We start from the raw sequence: 16,366 nt of genomic DNA on the forward strand, positions 1-16,366 counted from the left end.
AATATAATCTGGCATGAATATTCTGCTCTACGCATCACTTACAAAAATATCTTTCCACCGCATGTCGATGTTCTTCTATTAAATCCGATAGAGCACTATTTTATATTAGGATTATATTAAAAATGCAATATGTCTGATTATATTGTGACAATGATATCCTGGTACTATACTGAACTACACCCTTTGCTGTTGCAAATCAGCACTTGCTTCATTTTGAGCTGTGCATGGCTCCCAGGTGGGGGGGGGGGGGGGGTGGGCGTGGTGGGTCATGGAGGGAGTCACGACAGAAGGAATCGCGCAGGGGCTTCAGAATTAAATTGAAAAAATACTACTTGAATTAAGCTTGGTCCCGCGTATTCTCTGCTTCTGCTCTCCTGTCTTGGACAAGAACAGGAACAGGCAGCCAGGCTCCCTCCCTTGACCAATCACAGATTGTCTGAGCGTCGTGACACTGCGCGCAGCCACGGGCTGGAGGGGTGGGCATGTTCTCCGTTGCAGCCTGCATGGAGAAGGGGAATGTGCGCATGACTGGTTTGTGTGGACTGAGAGGGCCGAGCAAACAGTCCCTGCGCAGTCAGGAGTGGGTAAACCACTCCTTCCCTGCCCTGCTGGGAGAGCAGATCAGCCCCGCCCGCCGCTAAGCAGCCGGACATAAAACATAAAATGACAAAAACTCTAAGTTATTATCATTTTATGTTTCTCAGTGCTTAAAAGCAGTGGGGCGATGTTCTTCCGCCATATTGGAGGAGCCGCCCCTTGTGCAAATGCCCAGTAACCACTCTAATGCTGTATTAGGATATTAGGGATAGGATAAGGCACACATGATCAAACTCCATCGTAGCTAAAGGACAATGAATGACAATTTGCTTTTGTTTGCCACTTTATTTAGTCAACCACGCCACATAATTAGGTCCCCCGTTGCTCCATAATTCCAGTGGCCCTGTAAATAAACTGTATCTAAGTGCTCGTGTATTTTTTTGCAGATAATGTAAATGATAATTTGGAAAATTATTGATTGGCCCAGGAAGACACAATACGATCAGATGAGAACAGTGGGATTGCAACCCTGGCACGCCCCCCACATAAAATATGACCAATACAGCATAGGTATACATTAGATGTCTTTCCAAAGTATGCCAGGATATCAGCTAGCCCCTGCATTTCTTCCCTAACACCTCTGTGCGTATCAGCCAGGCCGTGTACTGTATAAGGAACAATGTAGCATTGTCAATAGCTGGAAACTATTCCACATTACGAGAAAAAATCCGCTTGCACATATTTGGAATCCTCTATGTCATACACAGTGCATATTAGTCAGTGCCTGGCCAGAGACAGTATCCATAGATCAGGCAGACCCTGGATCAGATAGAACGTTCATATTCCACATCAACAAACCCAGATTTGCATACGAAAATGCAAGATACTCAGTGGTAGTGTTTCTGAGTTGTACACATTTCTTGATATGCATAATGTGGAATGATATGGTACAGTACAGGATGGTACTGGGATTGCTCTAAAATTCTTACTCACTTGTGTTGTATACTTAGTTATTATGCTGCATCCATTTGCAAGGTTTGGGAAGGAAGCCACTTTATGGGCTGTGCTGAGAAAATTGACCAAAACTACCTGCAGTGATGCTAAATGCTGCTGTGCACATCCCACAAGCCTCATCCTCTCCTCCCGCAAGCACCATATGTCTCTTCTTAGCAATGTCAAAATACCCAAGTGTTTCTAAATGAGTCACTTTAGAACATTTTAATTGGGTTTTATTAAATGAAAGTAGCTTAGAACTTGATGACAGATTTTCCTACTCAGCAGGACAATGTGTTTAACTTGCTGGCCTTCTTTCTACCACTGTCAACATGTTGTCACATTCTTAAACCTAAAAAGCATGGAAGGTGGGGGGACCACACAGCATGGATGAAGTACTCTTTCCTAAACCATAAACTATGTGGTTATAATGAACACATGTAAGCCACTACAGGGACTATCTGATTAGACGGGGAGGGTTACTAGAGTGCCTCACTCCTGGGTTCAGTTCCAGGTCACCAGACCAAATCCAAGATAAGAAAGTGCTTAATTTGTAAAAATGAATAAATAATAAAAATAATTTAAAAAACAAGCACAGGGTGAAACATTTCTGAGGAGGCCACTACTGGTGATGCCGAACGCCAGGATTGTTGGAGTACCAAGTCTGCCTAGTCTTGATTCCACCAACATTCAATTTTTCCAACACCTTCAACTACCTTTCTCATTATCTCGAGATTGCAGGTTCTTTTTTTAATTATTGCTGTATCAATTTGTCACTGTTTTTCCTACATTTCTTTTTTTGCTTCGTTCTCCCTACTTTTTGTTTTCCAACTTTACTTTCTGTAACATTGCATTACTGCAGTTGAGTTTTTCTTACAATCCCCTCAGATCACTAACTTTTTAGACGCTGACTTACAGACCTCCCTACTGCTCCCACACATCTACAGTTCCAAAACTTGAAGTGGAATGTGCATCTTCCGACCACTAAGTTCTCCTCCATCCTGGGGACCAACACTAATCAGCCATATATTGATCACTCACTTACTGATAGATGTTTGCATCACTTTAAGAGAGAAACAGTAAGAACTTGGAATCTGAGGCTTGCTGGAGTTCCAACCAGGTGCCATCTTTCATGGCTCAAGCAGACAGAAATGTTGAATATGTGCAGAGTTCAGGTGGGTGCATGCATAGTTGATGGCTTCCTACCTAACCCACCATGTAGTTCCAGAAAATGGGCATTGCAGATGCAACTTGATATGTGCAAAAGAAGCACTATGCATCATTATAAATCAAACAGCTGCGCACTGTCTACATGATGCATCTCGATTGTCTCCTAGCCAGCTGATATCTACCCAGGAGATTCACAGCTAGCATCTGAGACAAGCTTCACAACAGCATCCACCCATGCAACACCTCTCCTTCTTCCCCTAACAGCTGACTGTGACGATTATAGTGCTTTGATAATGAACTAGAGTGCTCACCTAGTTCAAAGAATGTGCCTGCACTGGGAGACATGATGCTGGAGAAGGCGGCTTTTGAATCAATCACTTTCCTCTTCGGAAGGCTGAATATGTACCAGAAAATGTTTCTCATCTTTGCTGCCACAAGTTCCTAAACCAAATGAGTCCCAGAAAACATTTCTTTTCATGTGTTTGTATTGCATATTTATGGTTTTCCCAGTCTAGTCTATTAAAATTGTGTGTTTTGTGTTTTCTTCAGTAAAATAGTGGCGCCATTGGTCTATCTAATTTAAAATGCTACTTATTTTAAATTCTGTTTTAATTAATTTCCTTTGGCTATAGCCATTTACAAGGTATACAGGGAGCCAGTTTTATAGACAATGAATATATATTTTTGAATGTGTTTTTTTTTATTTGCTTTTATTTAACTCATGTTAAAATGATTTTGAAGTCGGTTCACAGTAGTGCTGGAAAATCCAACTACTGACAAAAAGAAGTGGGTAGGAAGTAAAAAGCTGCAGTGGAAACCTAACAGCCTGTCAATATACTGCTACCCGTTAGAAGTACAATTTAATCATTCAATTTGTAAGTTATTATTAACTTTATTGTACTTATGATTACATTTTCTCAAAATGTCAATAAAAAATTATAACAACAAAAAAAAGAAGTACATTTTACTCAGAATGCCAGACTTATGTCAAAAAGATGAGGAATATATTTGTGAAGTTAAGGAAAATCGGTCCTCATTTCAGTTCTTCCTGTTTTTCTATGAAAAAGTCATAAGTAAAAAAAAATTCCACTCCGATATGATCCATCAAATCCCGGCAGACATCACTCATCAATTCTTAAAATAAGCATGGCACCATCAATGAATGATTCATATTGTGACAAGAATCTGCTTTCACCCTTTCTATAAACTCCTTGTTATGACTTAAAAGCAGGCATTCACTACAATGCATTTAAATAGAAAAAAAGCAGAGTGCTATCACTCAAAAAAATCCAACAGGAATGCTTCCAGTAACCTTCAACCTACATAGTTCCAGGAAAAACAAAACTTATCACAAATACTTTTGTGCATTTCACCTCATTGTAATGGTCTGATTTATGTAAGCAACATTATGCTAGGGGAGGGCAATTCCTGGTGGACAATGACTGGGTGGAGTAGGGCCCTGGCTTCACCTCAGACCCATTGACTCCACCCAAACAATAACTACCTTGGAATGCCCACCCTAATAGATAATATTGCTCAAATATGTATTCATAATATACTTAAGAGAGTGAGTAAGATGTTTGCACAGCTGTTACATGTATGAGCCTTTCTACTCCTGCTTACTCAAGTATAGGTTACTTTGGTAAACTATATTTTTTTACAACTTGCAGGGGCCTGGAAACATTCTCAATTAATGGGTAGTTGAAGTCAACAGACATTGTACAAAAAATGTCAGCTCTGTCTGCAAACAGATGTCACACGAAAAGAAAAAGCATTTCTGGCTGGCGTGACAGATGCCTTCAATAGTTCAACTATGAGACATTCCTCATCATCTGAAGCCCCTCCAGGTTTTTTTTTTCTTTCTTGATAGTCACTCAAGATTTCTGAGTCCTCAACCCAGTCTAAAAGGCGATCCAAAATCAGCCTCGTAAAAAGTTTCTGGGATACATCTATTAGGCTGATTGGCCTATAGTTGGCTGGGAGGAGAGGTGACCCCTTCTTGAAGATAGGGACCAACTCGGCTCCCAGCCAAGTATTTGGAAGTGCCATTCCCCCGAGAACTGCATTAAAAAAATTTAGGAGATAGGGGGCCCATATCTCGGGTTCCTGTTTGTAGAGGTCCCCCGGGACCTTATCCAGCCCTGGGGCTTTTCCCGCGGGGAGCTTGGCTATAGCCGCCCGGACCTCGGCAGGTTTTAGGTTGGGTCGATGGGTATTCCTTGAAGTTCTTGTCTTGAACTGTGATGTGATCTGTATGTTAGTTTTCTCCCTGAGTGAAATGCATTCTTATTAGCAGGTGCAGAGATGGCTTCCTTCCTCCTTCGTCCAAAAGGTAGAAACAAATCACACAAATAATGTAAAAATCCGTCTCTAAGGCGGACTGAACGTTGCTGAGTTTCCTGTTTGCGCACTAATGACTTAACACTGGCTGAGATTAACTGAATATTTCCTACAAGATGTGGGTCATGGCTGACTGTACAGAAGACCTGAAACTGCTGCTCATCGACAAGGCCCAATAATGCACAAATCAGTCTGGGATTATGTTTGTGCAGAGGGGGCGTGGCCTGACTGCTCCTGTTAGAGTAGGAATATGGCTGATTTGCATAATGATGGTCGCTATAGGTGGTAGCTAAATCAGAAAAAATCAATCACACTCCAAAAACTCAGCTCTTCTTTTTGTCCTACATGGTAGACTTTAGTAAAGAAAACACCACTTGGCACTACAAGCCAAAAGTGTGATCCAAGCCGATTGCACGGAGTTGCGCCCTGAAGCAGCCGTAGGGTGAGGTGTGGAATATGATCTGCTACACAGTAAGCATGAGGTACAGTGGTAGGAGGTGACATGAAAACACCATATGGGCCAAATTCTTAGACCTCATCAATCTATTTTTCTAATACTATAGGTTTAGCCTCTACGCCACTACCTCAACTTTAAAGTCTATCTTATACCAGTTTTCTGGTGGTGCAGTGCCTTAACAAAACTTTTGGGGGTCCCCCTGCAAAGTACATTGGGCGCCCACCACGCTACGGACCCAGCCAGGGGCTCTCAGGCCAGAAGCCGCGTCCAGTGCCGGAGGAGGCCCCCTGGGGATCAGGCCCCCTACACCGCGGGGGCTTAGGAGGATAATGTTACGCCAGTGTGGTGGTGTTCTTTCACTACTGTATACATTAAGACAGTTGCTCATTCTCAGCGCAGACTGCAATATTATGGCACATTTTGAAACTGGCTATTCTGCACATGGAAGCCATTTTGGCCTTCAGATAGAAATGTACAAGATGGCTCTTTTCATAATGAATATAACAGCAGTTAAGCGTAAGATTAGTGAATATATCGTTCTGAGGATACACATTGCAGTTATACACTCTATTAAAAAAGGCACACAGTCATATAGCAAGATGTGAATGGCTCTTCTTTATGGGTTACACTGTCACCATGACTTCAGCTGCATGAACTAGGAACTGTCTAGTACTTCCTGTTATGTGGGAAATGTTTTCATGATGTTGAGAAACAGTGAAATCCTGCTAACATCTATGAGAAGTGTTGCAGGAAAAGTTGAGACTCTGAATGGCCACAAGGGAACCATGATGCCATAAAGAGCAAAGCAAGCAACGTCAGGGTTTAAGGAAAGTGTTGTTATGGAAGTGCTGTGCTGCCTTGCACTTAAAAAGGCCTTGTGGTAAAGAGTGAGAAACCACTGAAGTGTAAGATTTAAGCGATAATGGAAAGAAGTGACACACCCTGAGGTTCAAAGGGGCAGAAGAGAATCTTCAATGACTTGTAAGAAACCCAGATGTGCAGACAGAACGACTCTGCCAATGCACACAAGAGCTTTTTGTGACAATAGTGTAAGTCTCCACTAAAGCCTATGAGGCCTGTGACTCGAAAGTTTAAGACTTTGCTGATGTTTGCTCTTTTATTACCCCCTTTAATGTGTCTGACATAGCATGGGGCGAGCTCGAAGGAAATATGTACATTTATACTTAGAAGTGATGCACAATCCACCTGCGATCCATAGTCTGATGGCAGTGGCCTTGTTACTAGCGAAAAGACGAGTGGCGAACTGGGATAAACAGGCAACACCCACTAAAAGACAATGGTTACCTGATATGTCTTATTGTAAAGAACAATTGGAACTATATGCTGAAGAACTGCCAGCACCCTCAGGACCCAAGGACTTATAGGTTCCTCACCGCATGCCTGGTGTCTCTCCCGGCTCTTCCTTAGGGGAGAGTAGATGTTTGTTGCTATCTGCACTGGTCGTGGTTATGATGTTACTGTCAAGTGGCTGTCTGTAACTGTGGCTGCACTACTATATCTCCTACACGTGGCACTCTTTTTCGGTGTTGTTGTATTTTATGTGCTTATTGCATGAATACCAATAGACATAATTTAAAAAAAAGGAAAATATGCACATTGAACCACGAGGGGTGTGCAGTCTAGTCAAGATAATGCGCCCATAAGCAGACTGTTATGCAGAACAAGAGTTACTATTTCTTAACTGATCACCCACTACGAAATCATACCCCAAGGGATTTCCCTCAAATTCATTCAAATCTTTGGTCAAGTGGTGGATTTAAGGTTAGAACGCAGGTCTCCAGACTCCATAGTCATCAATGTAACTTCAAAATCACATTGCCAGTGATGGACCTTATAAAGTGGGGAAGGGTGAGGTGAGACAACTTTGAAATATATAAAAGTAGCAGGGAACTACCACCTCACAAATTTCATGTGCTGACACATTTTCCCAGGTGGAGCTGAGTTGAATTAAGCTGTATCTCTCTCATACATTCATGCTGACTATTGGCCTTCTCCAAATTTCCATAACTGTGCAGTCCCCACCCTACATACCCGGACGAGAGTGGCGCCATTGCTTTGAGGCTATTTGGATTTCGAATCATTTTGTCCAGCGTGTTCACAATCTGTGCGAATTTAGGCCGGTGGTTGCGGTCCTTCTGCCAGCAGTCCAGCATTAACTGGTGGAGGGCGCTGGGGCAGTCCATGGGTGGTGGGAGGCGATAATCCTGCTCAATGGCATTTATTACCTGAAAAAAAGAAGCATGCATATGCATTTAATTACCAGATAACAGCATTACACCTATTCCTGCAGTACATATATCCCTAAGCCCCTTAAATGAACTGTGTCGCCAGAAATTTGTAACACATACTCCATCATTACGGGTGTCGGAATAAGTCTGGTATGTGTGGTAAGTACTGTTTCTGTACACACCAGGATTATGAGTTGGTAGCTAACACTACAGTCCCACAGTTTTCCCCTGATAAGTTTTTGCAGGTAAAGATTGAATCATTTTTTCAGGGAAAAAATGTGGGATCATTAGTGGGATATACAGATTTTGGTGTGGTAAGCACCAAAATATGCATGTAATACCTCGTTTTCAGGGACAACTCATAATTGGCTGTTTATTGCACCCAATGAATTCTGACCAATCTGTGTCAGAATTCAGAGGGTGTAAGAAATATCAAATCAAACACTGGGCCACTCGTAATGAGGGCAGTAGTAGTGAACAAGCATACAGTGCGTGGTACCATGGTAATATATAGTGCGTGTTTTGTGTGTTTGTGGGGCAGCACAGAGAAAAAAACAAGAAACTCAGGAAGTAAATAATAATTACAACATTTATATAGTGCACTATAAAAAAGTGAGTAATGGTTAAGCAAAATTTACAATCAGTTCTGTTACCCAGCTGAATAGCTCTTGTTTGGTCTGGAGTCAGCTAAGATCTTGTGATTTTACTAAAACTACAGATATAATATAGTAGGACTTTTAGTCAATAACCTTCATCTATTGTCTGTTGTGTTATCCACTTTTTCCCCCACCCACCACAGCATACCGAAAGAAGGCACAGCAATAGCCCACCTCAGCCATTCACTGATTTCAATGTGCGTAACGGCATTCTCTGATCTCACGAGGAGCACACCCACATACAAAGTTTTTCCTTTCAGTGCCAGAGATTTGCAGTTATGAGAGCTTTTTGAGACCAAAAATAATTTTGCTTTTATCCAACTGTTTATTTTTTAGATTGACAAGGGCTCAGCGCTTCCCCGGTAATAGCCAAAAGGTTGACAGCCAACGCCAGACCTACTGGCTCTGCTAATGTTTTTTTCACTTTAGAAGCTATGAAAGATTGAATGGGGAGCACCCAGAATTAGCATAGTTCCTTAGGGTTCCACAGAGATTTCAGTAGACATTTATTTAGTGCTGTGCTTGTGGATGGTTTATTCCATGCAGTGTGCGCTCCAAATTGATATACAGATTTGTACACAATCTTACTGGAAAGAAGGGTCAGAAAGTTATATCCTCACCGAAGATATCAGATGGGATCCGCAAATCACGAGTTACAATCCCACCAAGTCTATCTCAGCTCTGCATCCGTTTGAGGTTGTAAATTGAGTAACAATGAATTGGTCATTAGCGACGTCTACAAGTTCAGAGAAGGTATGAAGCGTACATCGGAGCTTAATTTGTCCCGGTGTTAGCGCCTGCACTTATTTGTAAACACTGGCACTTATTTATGGCAGTCTACCACATGGTGATGCTGTCTGTATATATTTGAGGCGAGCTCATGAGCAACAAATTCAATATACTCTTAGGTGAACTGCAAAAGTCAAAATGTCACACTTGTGTATTAGTTAATATTTGGCAGTGCTAGCAGGGACAGAAGATAGTGTAGAAATACCGTGGGCCCGGCACTACCATTTTCACAAAATAAGCACTAAAAAACACAACGTACTGGTATCATATTGAAATACCTCACCAGCAAATGTGAGTCCTACTTATGGTAAAATGCAGCGAACAGTCCATAAATAAGAACAGATTATGAGAGACAAAAAATAAACACAGGTCCTGCTTGAAACGACTTACACAGGCCACCATTGGGTGCCAATTAAAATGTATTAAAATGCACTGTCGCCTCATAAACATCACTGCCAGGCCCAGCACCCCAAAAAAACAGTATATGTTTTATGTGCCCCATTGCCTGGTACATGCGCCCCAGTGGGTCGCCCCTGTGCCGACCTGCCCCTTCCACAGCCACCTCTATGAACTCTATCGGGCACCACAACATGTATGTAGAAAGCAGTACATCTGCCACGTCATTGCTCCAACATACCCCCGTTATCCAATCCAGGATTGTGAAAAATGACAGCGAAGACGTGCCACAGAGGGAATGGTGCCCTCAACTCCTTTTGGTGTCCCTCGGCGAGGGGAGACACCTTTGTCAACATCTAGAGCAGGGGATTCTGAAAGTACCTCTGACAGGGCTCTGGGTGACGCAGGCTCGCGCAGCCAGGAGCCTGCAGTCTGACAAGCAGGGTCATTTTACAGGAAAGCGCCTACATTATCCTGACAGCTGCAAGCTGCCTACCGCACCCCTCCTGCCTCAGGGCGGCACATTCTACCGGGGGGGGGGGAAGGGGGGTTGTATTTTACCGTCTGGACAGGTTAATTACAAGCGACCACCACCTCCAATTTGGAATCCCCCAAAAATAATTTCTCTAATCGCGAAGGCGTGTAGGGCTACAGACAGAGAAGACCTATGCAGAGCTCTGTAAATCTCGGACTCCATCTCGCCGGCGCTTTGGCCTCCTGGGCTTCCAACACCTAGAGGTCGCCTAGGTCGCAGCAGCCTCTTTCATCGCCCAGCTTTCACTGACAGGAAGGTTCATCCAAGAGGAAGGAAAGGCGCACTTCATGGAGCAGTCGTAGTCTAGGGGGCGGAAATGCACACGCGCGCTTCATGCAGCTGCCGTACTCCAGGGGGAAAGAAATGCGCGCGCGCGCCATGGAACAGTCGTACTCCAGGGGAAAGAAATGCGCGCTTCCTGAGGGAAATGCGGGCTTCATGGAGCGCGCCTCATGGAGCAGTCAAACTCCAGGGGAAAGAAAAGCTAAAGATAGACATCATTGGGACAAAGTGGCCCACTCCAGTCGCGCAACGCCCATTGGGCTGATTTGCCAGCATGGTGGGTGTTACGCGTTCATGCCTACGAATTCAGCAAACCTTTCTGCAACCTCAACTGTTTCAGATGAGAGTAACAAAAGTTGCAAGCAGGTCTTAAAGTGGGACACGTTCTGCCTGTATTCAGTCTCAGAAGTAATTTTTTTTAAATGACATTTAAATGGCTCTGTTTTTAGCCTATATTCATGGCCTTATCATATTATATAGACTGGTCTCTTTCTCGCCAAGTGCAAAAATTCTCAAGTAATTCAAGTCCGGCAAACACCTGTTTACTTTCCACACGTTTGACTTCTTCATGCACGGAATATGTGTCCTCATTTCTGAAGAATATTTCCTTATCCATGAAGTTGTTTCTGTGGTTTTGATTTTCACGTCTAACATGGTAGACTGGTGAAGCACATACTGCAGACAGAGCGGCCTCTAGGTGTCTATGTGACTTCATGGTGTGATGGCGTTCAGGAGGTGGCACTATTTTGAGATCTTGAGTTACAGCTGCAAATAGTGCAGGTTTTTCATAATGTCTGTCACTGTGTGTCAGGTGATGAAGAGGAAGGAGAAGTAGAGTGAGACAAGCAGATGTAGAACCTCAGGATGAGATATAGGGAGAAAAGTGGGATAAATGAACGAAGGATGTAAGATTTCAAAGGAAAGGAAAGTGAAAGTGCCCAATTGAGTGACTCAGAACTACATGCCCCCCATTCAGAGACCTTTCTAATGTTTATCCTACAATCTCGTATTTTCAGTCTCATTTTCAGAATTCAACATTTTCAGTTCTATAAACTTAAAACATCATTGCTGTCCCTCTTTTATTTGATATTGACTAAAAATGAGTGCTAACAAGAATTGGCAAAGACAATAGGTCTGGATTGTTTCAGGTGTATTTGCTGCTGCCTAAAATGTTTGATTGCACTCAGACAAAATCACACAGTGGCATCCAAATACTGCTCAGATGGCATCCCGTGTCACTTACAGGATTATAGTTCACACGTTTTAGGCCACATCTCTTGTAAAGGATTCTTACTTAAACATCTTTGTCCAGACTAGAGGTCTCCCATCTTGTTCCTCTCACTTAAAATCCTGACTGCAAGGAAGAAAGAATCAACATCTGAAGAAATGTAGGAATTCTGCCTGTGCTTGTGCTAGGGGTGCTGACAGGAGAATCCTTGTGCTAGAATCAGTGCTGTGTTAATCCATGGGCACGCTGTGCAGTTGTCTGGGGGCCCCACGTGCATATGGGACCCATGTCGGTCAGAATTGAACACTTATTTTCCATTAAACATTTTTATTCCTGTGAGTGGTTGTGCAAGCAGGGCCCAGTGCACTGGTTTGCCAGGGGGCCTATAATGATGTTAAGACGCCCTGGCTAGGAGGGGCACACGAGGATCCATTATAATTTGTTTGTGAAAACAATGGTTCCCTACTTCTGCACACTGACCACTACTTTCAGGGGCTTGTCAAACAAAACCCTGCCTCTCTCTCATTTCTTCCCTCTCTGTCTTCGCTCCTCTTCCCTCACAAAATCACAGATGACAGAGCCCTATGCTGTGGGACAGAGGTTAACATTTTAATTGAGTGCCGAGGGGGAGGGGGGGGAGGCAAATGCAAAGAGCGAGGAGGAATTTTAATGCACTAAATCTTTGGCGCACCAGAAATATGCAGCGAGGATCCCCCCGGGAGAAGGGAGAGACGATTGGTTGACTGCAGAGGTGAGGGAGGGGGCTGCCACCTGTTCAGATCCAAAGCGCGGAGAGACGGCTGAGGAAACAGTCGGCTCACCCCGGGACCCTGAGACTTTTATTCACAGCCAGGAATAATTATATTCACGAACCACCCTGCCCCCAAAAGTACGTTTTGACGTTCTGGAGAAGATTGCTATTCCTGGCGTGCTGTCGCCACAAACCCACACAGGAGAATTGCCGGCGTCCACGACTCTCCCGCCTAAATGTTAAGTTGGTGCGCGGTGCCGCGCGTCGGCCCGCGGAAATGACGCCCCAAGGGTTGGCAGGGTAGCTTCCTCCCTCTGCGAGAAGATTATTGCCATCTGCCCCTTGAGAGGCAAATGTGCTAAGAATTGAAAAACACAAGAAGAGGCCAAAATGGACGAATGGGGCGAAGAGAGATGGGCACTGTCTCCACTTCCAAGTCTGAGCTGAGCTGCCTCGCCTGACGAGAAAGGCTGTCAAAGATATTTACCAAAGCTTACCAGGGCGAAGGCATCCGCGCCCCACAGGCAGTATTAAACAAATACGAGCCAATAGGTCTGGCATTGAAATGCAGCCTTTTGGCTTTGTCAATGCTTGTTTTGTCATAGTGTTTGCATAACTTTAATGCTGGGGAAATGACAGACTCGTAGAACTTAGAAACAATATATGCTAAAAGCAAAAAATATGATTTTGGTCTAAAAAAGCACACACCGATATAGAAGTCCCCGGTACTAAACAGAACTACTTTTGTGTGTGAATTTGCTCCTTGTGAAACGTCACGCACAGTGCGATTAGTCAATGGCTGAAGTGGGCTAAGCCACTGCGCCATGCTGTAGTAAGTCCAATAAAAATTTGAATGATAAAAAAAAGACAGGAGGAGGAGGAGGGCTGGCCTAGTTAAGTATATTTTAAGTATAATTTTAGCAAAATCAAAACCTCTTGGTTAATGCCAGAGCTAAAAAAGTGTTGGTCAAGGACATAGACCTTAGGGGAAAAGACAAGAGGGTTAAACGTGTCCCTTGTGTCTCAACATCTTTGAGGCTCGTGCCTTTGACAGGATAAATATTCCTTATTTAACACCCGTGCCACTGGAATTATGTGAGGGTGCCGCCACCGCACTTGTCGCATAATTAAAGATTAACCACATTTGCCACATAATCTATCATCTGCTGCATTATTTGCACATTTTACCCCAAACAGTTTTGTTTCTAGCTCAAACGGTTCAAAAGTTAATAAAAACGCAGTGACACGTGTTGCTGTGCAGCGGAAGGCAGTTTGAAAAGGTTCTCTGGTTGCTTATTGCTATGTGTGGGTTTTAAAATAAGATGCAACCAATGTTCCAATATCCGCACAGTGTTAACAATTGTAAAATTGCACAATAAAGACATTATAGTATCACAAGAAGGCTGCAGTACACAGTATTTATTGCCTTTCTTGCCACATAATTTACTTAACCCTGCTGCATAATTTGGCCCTCCCCTGATACATAATTCTAGTGGCCCTGGTTAACACTGTGCATACAGCTTCACAGTCTGAGACAGAAAAGCTTCAGCAGTGCTGCAATGATTTTACATGATTTGGAATGTGAGAGCCAAGCTTTCCAATTATTTTACATTTATCTTACAGGTTAATGTCCACAACAGCACAGAGTTTTGGTTTTTAAACTGATTTTGAGGCTACTGCATGAGACATAATTTCCCCTCATATTATCATATTCTTAGACAGTAGAACCAGCCCTTTTCAAAGTGACTTAACTGCAGCCAAAATTACTGAGTACATATTAACTATCCCAAAAGCCTCCAATAGAAGCAAATGCTCTTCAAAGCCATGAAACACTGCACCAACCTCTTGCTTGAACCCACCCACCACACCGTAAATAGCTGTTTAATGCAAAGACATCAACAAATTCTTTCTAGAAAAGACACAATTGGGCAACTGACAGACACCACCACACAAAACTGGTAGACCACACAAATTATGCCATACCACCTGTCTCACCACACAACATATCCAAGTGGTCCATGTTTATTGCACACTTCAAGGTCACCTTCACCACTCAAAAGGTAACAATGGAGCAAACATCCACCCCTCCACTATCATGAAATCCCTCATGAAAGAAGTACTTACGCCACTTTTCAGCGTGGTCAGCACCCCACTGGCACGTTCCCTGAAACTCAAATGAGAATATATCTTCCCATTGCTAAAAAAGTAAACCTAGACCCTGATGACGTAAACCTAGACCCCGATGACCTAGCCACCTACAGGGCCCTGGCCCACTTCACATTCGTAATAAAAATAGCAGAAAAAGCATTAACAATTCCATTCCAAGAGCAGATCGGCTGCATTCACCTGGCAAAAAATTCAAACCAACCATCAAAACCGAGATAACTCTCTGAAGTATGATCAAATCTTCACCCCATTCTGGGTGGCGATTACTCCTGTCCTGCTCACTTACTACCTGAAAAAACGAAGTAACTCTAACAGGTGGGGATCAACATAACAAAGAGTTTTAGGACAAGACTAGAACTGAAAAAATACTAAAAAAGGAAAAGCTTTGAGGAAGGTCTCCACAAACTCTGCACCCAGAATCTAAAGTCACACCTATCACCCCTATGCCATCATGCTAGTCCTTTCAAGAAGAAGCACCCACTTCACCTGGATGGCCCGTCAGCACCAGCTGCCCACCCAGGCACCAAACAGATTGAAACAGGGGTGTAATAAGGATGTCATGGGCTCTAAGGCAACCAAAGAAAATGCACCTCCTTCCACATGATGGGTACTAAAAGACATCCATAACTTTGATACAGAAGCTCCTTATGCCCTCAGGATGTGGAGCTATTGCGCCTACTGGACATTGATAGCTAAACTTCTGCACCGCTGCCTGCCCTTTGCTGGCTGGCACACAAAAGGTTGAATGGGAATGCAGTCAGAGCCAGGTACGGCGCATCAGAAGAGGCCTTCGAGCACAGATAGTCCGCAGCAGTGCAGAACATGCGCTGCAATACTGCCTACCTCTATAGGGTCTGGAAAGATCAAAAGGCTTTAACTAGGCTCCTTTACTGCGGGTGGATTTTTAATGAATTAGGTAAACTTGGAGGAAGACATCCACCCTCGCCCTCCGGCCTTCCTTAGACCCAAGGACGCGTGGACGGCTGGGAGGCTCCACATAATGGGGACAGCTCTGCAGCAACCCCAGGTGCAATGGAGCTCTTCACATCTCTGGGCCCCGGTGCCAATGCACCGGCTGGTCCATTGACAGCCATGCCCCTGGATGAGACCATTCACTCTCTGCCCCCCATTTACTGCTCACTCTCTTGAATCATATTCTCTACTCTTCACTGAACATTGTCCTGTTTAGGCTTATGTTTGCACTATAAGAATACGAACCCACACATGCATACGTTAATGCATAGGCGTCCATCCGAGAGCATGGCTTTATTCAGTTCACGGCTTCATATCTAACACAGGACTGGGGTTCACTTACGTTGCCATTGCATCCATTTGTAGTAGAGCTACCTCTTTTTTGTGGCTCTTGACGTAACAGAAAACCATATTTGTTCACACCCGATAGCAGTTTATAAATTGAATCCAAGATACTGCTCTCTTAGTTGACTTACGTCTTGATTGGTCATATCCCAGTACGGCCGTTCCCCGTAGGACATCACCTCCCACATGACTATGCCGTAGCTCCACACGTCACTAGCTGAGGTGAACTTCCTGTACTGAATTGCTTCAGGTGCTGTCCATCGAATTGGGATCTTTCCACCCTACAGGAAAAAACAGAGAGGGAGTTTATAGCAATTATCTTCAGTCTGAAACCAGATGAAGCCGGCAAATGAAGCGCAAGTGGACTCACACCTCCACCTCTAGAGAGGCGGCGGTGTGGCAAAAGGGGACATGTGGCCCTGGGGAGGCACCAGAGGGAAAACACTAGGAGGTGGTGGACACAGCTGTGAGGGAAGGAAGCGGTCAAGAGTGGGAAAGGT

At 43.8% G+C, this 16,366-nt stretch overlaps 1 protein-coding gene across 6 annotated transcripts in view; it reads right to left on the minus strand.

Annotated features, from left to right (window-relative positions):
• EPHB2 (EPH receptor B2) overlaps positions 1-16,366 on the minus strand; it is an 805,310-nt gene that overhangs the window by 47,246 nt on the left and 741,698 nt on the right. For all 6 annotated transcript variants that reach the window (XM_078643038.1, XM_078643040.1, XM_078643037.1 and 3 more), the window contains exons 13-14: positions 15,998-16,147; positions 7,550-7,743 (exon numbers count right to left, since the gene is read on the minus strand). In XM_078643038.1, coding sequence (XP_078499164.1) covers positions 7,550-7,743; positions 15,998-16,147 — 344 coding nt within the window. The remainder of the gene's footprint in view (positions 1-7,549; positions 7,744-15,997; positions 16,148-16,366) is intronic.

The sequence above is a fragment of the Lissotriton helveticus genome, chromosome 5_1, assembly GCF_964261635.1.
Source record: "Lissotriton helveticus chromosome 5_1, aLisHel1.1, whole genome shotgun sequence".
NCBI classification, from domain to species: Eukaryota; Metazoa; Chordata; class Amphibia; order Caudata; family Salamandridae; genus Lissotriton; species Lissotriton helveticus.